The following is an 11,579-nucleotide window of genomic DNA, read 5'->3' on the forward strand; positions in this document are numbered from 1 at the left end:
ATCTGCTATCAGAGATCTGGTAATTCCTCTCCTGGTTGAGAAAGGGCCCTCCTGTGCTTGACAGCAAACAGGTTTGGAAAGAAACCCCATGCCTCAAATTCGGAGCTGCAGGATCTTGTGAGTACTTCAGCTTCGTTTTCTTTACTCAAATGAAATTACTAGCTCCCTGCGCAGAGAAAAAAAAAAAATGTTGTAAATGCAGGATAATAGCTCAACAACCAGGAGCCAGCTCAAAAATAGGAAAATGCTTCATTGCATTTAACAGATTTCAGGGCTATGACTGGTGCATTTTCACCAAAAATGCTGGGTCTGTGGGTTACACAAGGGCTTAGCCCAAAAAGGTGGGGAGTGACAAACAATTATTTGCTGTAAAATAAATCCAAGCTTCCTAAAACTGCTGTCCCTGTAGAGACCACAGCAGTGGCGAGAGGCACCGTGTACTAAAGGGCACCAGGGACTCACCCACCCCCAGGGGCCACATGCTGAGGTCTCTGGTCAAGTCACAGCAAGTCTCTGCACAAGGGTGAGTTGCTTTGTGTGAACAAGACCTCCTCCTCCTGAATGCCCTACTGTTCTTCATACATCCTTCAGGTGCATCCTGTCAGATATTTCTTAAATATCTGAGCACTTAAAGAGATGCTGATTATATGCATTTGGCCTTCTGCCCACAGGATACCAGGCTAAAGGCTAAAGACGACCTTTTTTTCTGGAGGCCTTAGATAAAGTCTCACGGTTATTTAAAAATTCTTTTGTGTCTTCTGCTTTTGAAAGTACAACATCGCATAGCATTAAATTCATGTTTAGTATCAATAATGAGCCAGAAGAGCAGAAAAGCTAAACAAAAATACGCATGCAGTTGAAAGAAGAAAAGATAGGTTGATTAATATGTGTTGAAGGGGCTTGAGGCTTGTCAATCCACCAGCCTTTCGCGACCAGGAAGGTTGTGATCTGCAAAAGTACTCAAAAAAAGCAATGAGGAAGGACTTGACGTGGTTATGAACCCTGAGGTGTGAGTCTGACCCTCTCTATGGTCTGACATCCACTGACCCTTCCTTCCCCAGCAGCCCTGCTGTAAACACCTACCTAAAAATAGGGCTCAGACATGGCTGGATGCAGTGCTGGATGTGTGCTGTAGACACAGAAGTAGGATGTCCTAGGCAGGATATCCTGATAAAACAGCCACTTTGCTTCGGGATAAACCTCTAACCTCTGGAGAGGGACGGGGCGCAGTGCCAGCCTCCCTTCTGCGAATCTGTGAACGTTTTGCAAACACACGAGCACTGCTCTGTCTTCCAAGGAGCAGGATCAGCTGCTGAAAAAGATGCACAAGAAGAAAAGCTGGAACAATAAGCAGCTTTTGCATCTTGCAGGTCACTTTACTCTCAGCTGAGATGAGAAGCATGGGGCTTCACAGGTACTTATTTGCTAGCAGGCTACGTTTATGTGATGGATAAGCAAGTGCTAATGAAGAGCCCGTAGATATGTCTATAAAGGCTGGTATAGAAACTGTATATAAACTGGTCTTGCCTTCACTTTCATCAGGATGTTGACCAATGCATTTAAATAACTGCATCTCCACTGACCACAGGACACTTCAGGTCAAGGATCCTCTTCTCTGTTCTCTATGAAGCACCACTTCAGGGCATGGGAGCGCGCTGGGGTCCCCGTGGCCAGCACCGCTGCCGGCACCGAGAAACCCTGGCAACTGCAGGGCCAGCAGAGCAGTGGGCTCAGATGTGTGGGGAAAGATGCACGCTTATCCCAGACCCTGAGCTGGCCCCTTATTCTACAGCTAAAGGTTATAATAGCTTCCTTCTTTCATTTCTCTTCCACAGTTACATTTCTGATAATTTTTCAGGGTCATAGGACAAACTACAGAAAAATAGATGGAGCAAGAATAGTTCTATTTATACATTACCTACAGTAAGAAAGGGAAAGATGCCAACAGCCATATTATCTTTGCAAGCCCTGGGCCGAAAGATGTGACACTGTATATCAAGTAAAACCGTTCAGCTGGAAATGAGGCAGCTCACAATAAGTTAGACTACAATATATGCCTGCCAGTTTTCAGCAATTCAGAAAGAAGAAGGTCATGCTTAGCAGGCAGTAAAAGAACTAAAAAAATACATATATATGGGAAAGGAATTAAAGGAGGCAAAAAAAAGAAATAGGGAATGATGCACATTATGGGTTTTTTTTAAAAAATAGTTTTTTGGGGAAGTCTCCACCTTAAACCATCATATTTATTTCTGAAATAAAGTCCAAACCCTTAGCTTTAGCCTATAGCCTTGATAGTCTGAGGCTAACCAAACTTCCAAGAAAATGAAGGAAAATTACTACCTTCCAGTAACTTACACTGGCACAGTTTTCAGTTTTCCTTTAGTGAGCACTTACTGGAAGATTTTTGCTTCTGTATTTTATAGCTTTTAGCAAGCAAATGGCAAGTGACCGTGGATAAAAGCAGAAGCAGCTCGCCTGAAGGACACCATCACAACTTCTGTGCAAAAAGAAGGAAAGAAATCCGCGTCCGAGGTCTTTCTCGGATGGCACTTGGATCAAACGTCATCGCCTTCCCAGTTGTTTTAACGTCATTAGCTGTACACGTTTTGTGTGGTGAAGAGAAACAAAATACAGGATTTCCTGTTCTGCAGACACTGTACTGGGCTGCAGATGCCGGCAGGATTCCAGCGCTCCGAAAACATGTGGAAGTTTAACAAGGAGTCGCTGGGATCGCTGCAAAACTCGGTGGAAAATAAAAGCAGAAAGCTCATTCCTCCTGCTCTCTAGCATGGATGTCACCCCCCCGAAGGATGGGAGTCACAGGAAGGTAAGATTGATTTCTGCTGCATGTTTTCTTCAGTAGACTGACGCTATCATAGTTTTGAGCAATATTATCACTTTTTTTTTAGTAGTTCTTCAGGAGATCTTTATCAGGCAGAAGCTGGTACCACATCCCCAGCAGCTTCTGACTGTGCCCATGTCTGTCTCGCTCGGCTCTGAGGGCTGGGTGAGTGGAGCTCGGTGCGTCCGAGCAGGATGCTGTGTGTGGTAGTATGCGAGAAAAGCCTGTTTTACCCAAAATACTTCAGTTTTGTCATTACTGACAGAAGCTGCCGTAACCGACCAGTTCTGTTTATGCATTTCCTATTAGCGCCTAGATTAAACAAACAAAATGACTACTTAAAACACAAGTGCCAGAAAGCCTCCACTACTTCAAATCAGGAGCTTGTCATTTCAAGCCAAAAGGGGATTTTTAATATTTTTTTTTTTTTCCTAGACTGCTTTTCCCTCCAGCATCCCAGACTTGAGCAGAGCTGAAGGGAAGCAGCTCTGCCCCAGTCCCCCCAGCCCAGGGGCTCCCCAACCTGGGCGCTCCCCCCAGCCACTCAGCTTTAGCCTGGTTTGTCCAACCAAACCATGGAAAAGATGAGGGCAAGTTTGCCAGTGAATCTGGGAGTAGTAAATGCAAGACCGCAGCAATGTAGGGCTGGGTGGGGTGCAGAGTGATTCAGAGTAGCCAGGCGATTTCCAATAGTGACAGACACATACGCCTCCAGAAACAGATACTGCTAACATACCCAGAAAAAGAAACATGGGTGTTTTAATAGCTGCCTTAACCTCCTAATTAATTGCAGAGTTACTTTATATTTAATGAATTGCAGTGCTACATCCACAATCAGTGATCTTACTCCTCTGGCAGTGATACTGGTCTCCCCTCTAATTTCAGCATGCAGCTGGATAAAATTCACCTTTTCCAGTTAAAAAAAGCCTCCCATGCTCCTGCCCATGTGTAAATCTGTGCGTGGATGAAATAGGAAAACAACCGAGGAATGACAGGGAGCATTTTGTACAGGTTTTATGAAGTTGCTGAACAAAACCCCTGCCAATGCCCAAGGGAGTATCTCAACCCTGACACCGGCATCACAGCACGGGGGGAGCTGGAGGGGCTTGGGGCAAGGCGAAAACTGAAAAACAATAATAAATAAGAAAATCCACCCTTTCAGGAAGTGCGGTAGTGAAGGAGCACTGGCCTGAAGCCAGACCAACGGGGGCTCTGCAGGGAGCTCCCTGCTGCTTTCTCGCCAGGTGCTCTGACAAGCGCCATCACCTAAAAACTGAAAGTGTCAGGTACCAGGAATGACACCGGCCCTCCCACCAAGAAACAGGCTCCTCCACTCCCAGGGAAAGCCAAAAAACCAGAGAAAACCGTCAAGGAGGCTCCCCACGGTCACGCCTGCAGGGACAAGGTTTAGGATTTGGGCTGAGGCACGTGGCAGGGAGGAGATGGCGGGACAGGGACGCTGGGCACTCTATAATCCTTTTCACAAGCCCAGACCAGCAAGTGCCACCCCTGTCGCTGGAAGGCTGTGACAAGAGCTGGCAATAGCTGCATTCCCCACACTCCCTGGCAGTTTTCCCCTCCCTGTTTTTCCCCAGGGATGTGAAGACAAGGTGTCCTGCCACCACTTTTCCAGGGTTAAACAGACTCAGTGCAAAGGGCACTGGCCGAGAGCGGGGCCAGAGCCAAGCACAAGCCCCTCGTGGGCTTGCAGGCGGGTGAGGAGCACGCAGGGACGCTGCAGGGACCAAAGGGGTTTGTTTCTCACTGTCCCCTCGTGACAGACATCCCTGCTCCCCTACCATGTCCCAGCACACTCCCACCCGGGGCTGCTGGCTCAAGGCCAGTCAGCAGCCAAAAGGTACACTCAGTAGCCCAGCAGCCCGCCTGCAGACAGGGTTTCACTTCAGCTTTGCTTTTTTTGCAGCCCTGGAGAAATAATCAAATGGGAGAAGGCAGTTTGGCAAGGGCTCAGTTTGGAAAGCAGAGTGTAAGCACCACATGGGCACAGAAACGGGGGTAAACACAGCGACCCTTCTCACATCAGAGGTGCAAGTGGTGGGCAGGCCGCCGAGAGGCTGCTGGCTGCATTTGGTATATATGTGTCTACAGATATCTATGTATATAAACATATAACCTTCCTCCTGAAACTGAAAACGTGGCAGCCCCTCTGCAGAGCTGCCTAGCTGAGGAGGAACAGAGGAGAGAAGCCTTCATCCTGTGCCTCACAGCAGCGCCAGGCTCTGCGCAGCAGCTCAGTCCCTGCTGTGGGTGATTGGCTTTTAGAGAAAATCCACCCCTGTGGCAAACACCAGGCTCAGGGCTGCGGGAAACAGCACCGCAGGCTGCTGCTTAATTAAATACTGCTGTTGGGGAGCTGGGTGGCAGTGGCAAGAGGTGCTCAGGGCTCTGCCATACGAGGCTCTGGTCTCCTGGAAGGGAAGGGCAGGCTGCCTGACACCTTGCAGGCAGCTACAGACTCTGTTTCCAAAGGGAAAATTGCACTGTTTTGTTGCAGACGATGCTGCAGGCCCTTGGTTTGTAACCTGCTGCTGCTGAATCGCCTCTTCCCGAAAGAGCAGACCCTTTCCCTGTGGGCTCTGCTCACGAATGGCAAAATCCATCACCTCTCCGGAGAGCTGCACGAGTACCTGTGAACTCCCCATGACCCACTAATACCCTCAGCGCTGGCTGGATGAGGTGAAATGGGTAAATGGATGAAAAGAATTTCTACTCTAACTAAAAGGCAGATGTATTTATCTTCCTTCATGTCCTGAACTGTTGCTGGAGGATAATTTCTGTTGCTACAACACGATGCCTGCACAATGTGCCATGAGTGCCGGAATTGAGTTAGCAGGACCGGCAGAGCAACTGGCGTGTGTTCGGCCAGCTATTAGTTTATAAATCCAGCCTTAAAATCTGGAGCCAGAGCTCTGATAGATCTGTCTGCACCTCTCCCACCGGCCTCTGCTCCGGTCAGCTGCCTGCCAGCACCATCATTTGCTGATGCTAATTATTGCCCTTGCTGCTGATTCGCATCAGAACTCTGCATCTGAAAAGACACTGTCTAGATCCATTTGAAGTCCCTATTTATTTACAGTCCCATGAAATGGCTTGTAGACATAATCAGAGCACCAAATTGATGGGAGTTTGACAGAAAACTCTGTGTAAAAGTGGTCCTGAAAACCCCCAGGGAGCTGAAGCTCTCTGGCATTAGCAATAGATTGATAAACACTACGGAGCTCAACTGCAACGTCAGTGTAATCGCAACATCGCCTTAGGGGGTGGCAGGGTATGAAATCCTGCAGAGCAAGTTGGAAAGGAGCTGCCTGGAAGGTGACCGGGATCGCTGCCTGGAAGGTGACCGGGATCACTGCCTGTAAGCGGGGTCTGGCTCTGCACCCTTCCCAACACACACACACCCCCCCACCTTGCACGTAGGCCTGCACACACACACACCCCGTACACACACCTACACACAACTTACTCTCCTATACTGAAGCATATTTCCTCCCTGTGGGGAAATACTGGAGAGTTTTTGGCTTTACAGCATCTGTTTTCACTCCCTACAGAAGCCCTTCACCCGCTTTCATCGCCCCATGAACCAAGAGACTCGGCCGCGATGGAGAGCAACATGTCTTCTGGGAACTGCACCGATCCCCAGATGTCCTTCCAGTCCACCCTGTATGCAACCACCTACACCATCATCTTCATCCCTGGCCTGCTGGCAAACAGCGCTGCCCTGTGGGTCTTGTGCCGCTTCATCAGCAAGAAGAGCAAAGCTGTCATCTTCATGATCAACCTGGCCGTGGCCGACCTGGCTCACGTCCTCTCACTGCCCTTACGGATGTATTACTACATAAACCACACCTGGCCGTTTGGGAGTTTTCTTTGCCAGGTGTGCTTCTACCTGAAGTATCTCAACATGTACGCCAGCATTTGCTTCCTCACCTGCATCAGCATCCAGCGGTACCTCTTCCTCCTCCATCCCTTCAAAGCCAAGGACTGGAAGCGGCGGTACGACGCAGCCATCAGCGCTGCCGTCTGGCTCTTCGTCGGGGCGGCGTGCTTACCCCTGCTCGTGGTGAGGAGCCCAGCCTTGTCCAACAGCACAAACACGTGCTTCTCAGACCTGGGGGTGAAGCAGCTAAGCCCGGGAGCCTCCATCGCGCTGGTGACCGTGGCGGAGCTGTTTGGCTTTGTCATCCCCTTTGGCATCATCGCCTGCTGCACTTGGAAGATGTGGCAGTCCCTGCGGGAATGTCCGACGCAGCTGCAAAACACCAGCGAGAAGCAGAAGGCTTTGCGCATGGTCTTGATGTGCGCGGCTGTCTTCTTCATCTGCTTCACCCCCTACCACATCAACTTCCCTTTCTTCATGATGGTGATAGAGAACATCATCCGGGACTGTGCCGTTCACAGGAGCACGCTCCGTTTCCACCCCATCTCCCTCTGCCTGGCAAGCCTCAACTGCTGCCTGGATCCCGTCCTCTACTACTTCATGACCTCCGAGTTCCAGGACCAGCTTCTGCGCCACAGCTGTGCTGCCCTGCGAGCTCGGTTCACGCGCCGTGGGAGCAGTCTCTCCATCACCGAAACCCACCACGATATTCATATGAAGAGAAATTTTTCTCGCTTTAAGTTCTGGTCTCTTCCCAAGTTCTTTGGCCGAATAAACAGTATGGAAATCCCTCCCATGCCACCTGACGAGCTTCTGCTGGAGTCCATCTCTTGAAACGGAACCCATTTCTGTCCATGTAGGTGCTTCTCATCGCTTGAGGGAAGATTATGTTAGGTCTCCAAATGCATCTTGAATTACCCTTGTGTGCAACAGATGCCAGGATCTAACCTAGAAGGACATTTCAATGCAAAAAGACTTGCTGGTTGCATTGTTGCTGCTGGGGACTGTTTGCCTTACAGCATTCTCCATTGTGATATTGTTAAAATACCCGAAACAGCTGTTGCTGATGCCAGTACTTCTCCCATGCTGAACTGTAGCTGGGTTCAGGTCCCTCATTTGTGTTGTTTCAGTGCTTCTACATACTTGTCATTTTTGAAAATCCTTCTAGATCCTGTGTTATAAGCAGGCAGCTCAGCCTCAGCGCAGCTTGGGGAGGTAGCATGGGGGAGTTTCAGCCCCGATCACAGCTACCTGCAGCCCTCGACGACCTACAGCACCCACCATGCTCACGTGAGGCTCTAGATCAGGACAGTTAATTATCTCCATGCAAACTGAACCTCTTCCCATTGCAAAAAAAAAAAAAATCAATCATCTGGACCTAATCTAGACTGCAAGGCTATAACTCTACCAACATGTATCAAGCAAAGAGTATTAACCTATATCCACATTGGTGTTAAAGGGAGTTTTCAAACAAACTGGGCTCAGCTCACGCTACTGAAAAAGACACCAAGAGCTGAGCGAGGGAGTCTGCCTGGCTCCCGGGAGCTACAGGATGCTCAAATGATTATGGGGGGATAAATACTTGGAAGACAGACTGTTACTGGATATGCCACGAGCAAAGAGGAAGGATGAAGGACATCTCCCAGGGCACATTTACTCAGAGACCTGGCGCGAGCTGCAGCAGGGAGGACTAGTAGTTGGCATTGCTGTCTCTTGTGTTATTAGGAGTCTTGTGTTGTTTGGCAGTTTGCTAAAGCCTGTGGTTGCAGATTAAGATGTTATCCAAGCCTCTCAGTTTTGCTTTAAAAACTAGAAAAGGCCCCAGCGCTCACTGGGTACTGAGAAAAGTTTACAGAACTGACCCAAGTGCATCCTTAAAGCTTCAAACGCGGGAGGAAATAAAATGATCTCAACACGTACTTTTGCATCATGAGTATTATTTTAAGTGCTTGTAAATAGCCTGCACCACATCTGCTCTCAGAGCAACACTACAATCTGCAGAGGCGGGGAGCCCTAGCTGGGGGCTCAGAGAGGCCCCACTGCCACCATGGCCCCTCGCATGGCGGCCAGCACAGGGGCTGAGAGGTTTCCTCCTTGTGGGCTAAGGCACGGATGACTGCAATGCCAAAAAAACCCTCGGGGAATTATATAAGTAAATGTAGGCAGAGGGGGTTTGATAGAAAACAGCTTTGCTGATGATTGGATGCACATTTCCAACCCGTGCAGCGTTTCTGGGAAGCGCGGAGCGGGCGGCGATTACCCTCACGTTGCCAAGGCTGGTCTTAGAAAGACGAGTGGAGATCCAGACAACCTAGAGGAATTTGCTTTGGTACTTATAGCTTGCCAGAGACAGGCAGAAAACACACTGCTCTGCAGCTTTTTCTGTCCCAAATCTCCTCCGTCACAAAAAAAAAAAAAAAGACAACCAAACCCACCACAAAAGGACACATTTTCCTTGTTTGTTTGAGGGAGGAGAAGAAAAAAAGTTTTCAGGGCTGAAAAAAAACTTGAGGTGGCACAAACCCAGCAGCGTGCGCAGGCAAAACAGGACACCCAAGCAAAACCTTGCCCAGGCTGTGGCAAGAGGCGGCTCCGGGCAGCCACCACAGAGATAAGTGACACCACCAGCACCTTAACTGGGAGCGTGGTTTTAGCCTGTGAGTGTCTTCCGGGAACGGAACAACCCTGTGTAGCTGGGGTGGACATCCAGGTCACCCTCAATAACCACAGCTGGATATTTATAAATCCTGCTGACTGACCACAAAGCCCGTACTGCAGCTCCAACCTTACTGGCAGCACGAGCTCCAGGTTTCCCAATACCTCCAGTTACCGCTGGGACTTCGCCAGCTTGTTTTCAGATTGCACAGCTCTTCTGAAATGTCTGCAAGGCAGCTTCCCCCTTCCAAAAAGAAAACAGGAAAAAGAAAACCAAAAAACTCTCACTAATCCATCACGTGGAAACACAACAGCAACCCTTACTCGGGCTGCCCCCATTGCCCCTAGGGCTTGCCAGCACTGCAGGTTGCATTGGAAATACAGCAGAAGAATCCTTTTTTGGGTTAGATGCACTGGATAACAAGGATTTTGCAAACCAGACCCTGAGGAAATATCTTTTTCCAGCACAGGCTGGTGCTTTCTGCCCTTCAGAGGCCACAAGATGCCTGACAGCCCTTCTGTTTTATTACAGTCCACCAAGTTCTGCTCCCACAAACACCCTGGCTGGGTACCAGGACCCAAGCCGTGGGGTTTTGGGGACTTCTGCCATCTGGATGCCACATGGAATGGGGGGACAGACAGGGATGCTGCTGGTCCCTTGTGCAGAGACCCAAGAGCTGGGGAGGGTCATGGGGGGCAGCAGGGCAGAACAGGCTGGGGGATGTCTGGCTCCACAGTGTCCCAAAGAAAATTTAGGTGAAAAACTGCCACGTTGAGGATTTGCTTTGCTGAGGCCAAGGTGTGTGCTAACTCCTTACAGGGGAAAAGCTCAAAGTTGAAGAGAAAGGAGAGCAAGGGACTGGGAGCTGATGTGTGGGGGAAGAGAGGGCAGGGTGAATTAAGAGCTTTGCAGGATTTCTCTCTCAAAGCTATTGCCTGTGGGCATTAAACCTTTTATTCACAGGGCAAAACCAGCCAGCAATAATGCCAGTGCTGCGCTTTAGCCTCAATAATTTTCAGGTAAGGGGAATTTCCAGGTAATTACAGACCCTGGGCATGCTCTCGGTGCTATTGCCACCAGCCCCGCTTGTGAGAGCGCATCCCTCAGCCAGGGCTCTCTCTGCCCCACGTATCACCCCCAGCTCTTCCCACGAGAGAATTCCCCGCAAATGCTCTGGGATTGTGCCAGGTGGCCTCAGTCTGATAAGCCACTGGTGACAATTTTGGCTGGGAGGGTTCCCTCCCCAGCGAGGCGTCTGAATCACCCTCCCGGGAAGGGCGAGAAGCTGCAGCAGCAGCAGGGAGAGCAGCTCACCCTGACCTCTGCCAGCACCCACAACATCCACATATCCCGAGCTTTTCACATGCAATTAATTATTTTATAGAGCTTAATCCTTTATGACTGAGTAGAACTGCTTAGCTTTTATATACGTGGTCCACCCATATACACATACACCCCTGCACACATGCTACACTTACATATACCTAAAATTATGCAGTATTCAGGAATATCCAAGAAGCTCTCTTGTACACAACGCTTTCTAGGGCACCACAAGAAGATGGGAAGGTTGCTTTTCTGTCTGCTAAAAATACCTTTTTCCTCCCTCTATGACCACATGCTTCCACTCCAGCCCCAGCAAAGTGACTTTGCCTCTGGAAAACCACTCAGGCGCGCGGAGCTCGTACCACCTACCCGGTAGCGAGACTCAGACTGATGATTTTTGGCACAGTGCTAACAGCCACCACTGCTGGCACCAAGCTGCTTCTCCACCCACCCACCTTGTGTCGAAGAGGGGAAAGTGCTGTGCCTGGCAAAGGAACAAACACAACTTCAATTCTAAGTGCAACCTAAATGCACAGAAAGCAAATTCTACTGCTTTAAGCCAAGCCAGGGAGCTATTTTCCAGACAGTCATGATTTCATCAGACCCGAGTCCAATTTTTTGATTCGGGTGCTCAGCCAGCAACACCCTGTGAAGCCCAAGTCACCGGTGTTCAACGGGACAGCACCATTTTAGAGACCCAGGGCTGTCTGTCAGTCCCTCCTGTGCTGCAGGGTCCCGTTCACAGCATGAGGGAAAAGGTTTTGGGAACTTTGCATCGATGCCGCGGCTGCGTTCAGTGCTGTGAGGGTTAGCTCTCCTCTGAGAAACACTCAAAGCCTCAACTTTCCTGCAGTCAGCAA

The 11,579-nt window shown here is 49.5% G+C and overlaps 1 protein-coding gene across 2 annotated transcripts; it reads left to right on the forward strand.

Moving 5' to 3' along the window:
• Window positions 1-2,498: 2,498 nt before the first annotated feature.
• On the forward strand, window positions 2,499-8,659 carry LOC141949400 (putative P2Y purinoceptor 10). Of its 2 annotated transcripts, XM_074882923.1 has the most exons (3): window positions 2,499-2,827; window positions 5,358-5,548; window positions 6,412-8,659. In XM_074882923.1, the coding sequence occupies exons 2-3, from the start codon at window positions 5,545-5,547 to the stop codon at window positions 7,572-7,574; spliced, it is 1,167 nt and encodes a 388-aa protein (XP_074739024.1). In that variant the 5' UTR covers window positions 2,499-2,827; window positions 5,358-5,544; the 3' UTR covers window positions 7,575-8,659. The 2 variants fall into 2 exon arrangements, with proteins under 2 accessions (XP_074739024.1, XP_074739025.1); XM_074882924.1 differs by lacking the exon at window positions 5,358-5,548.
• Window positions 8,660-11,579: the final 2,920 nt, after the last annotated feature.

The sequence above is a fragment of the Strix uralensis genome, chromosome 13 (genome assembly GCF_047716275.1).
Source record: "Strix uralensis isolate ZFMK-TIS-50842 chromosome 13, bStrUra1, whole genome shotgun sequence".
NCBI classification, from domain to species: domain Eukaryota; kingdom Metazoa; phylum Chordata; class Aves; order Strigiformes; family Strigidae; genus Strix; species Strix uralensis.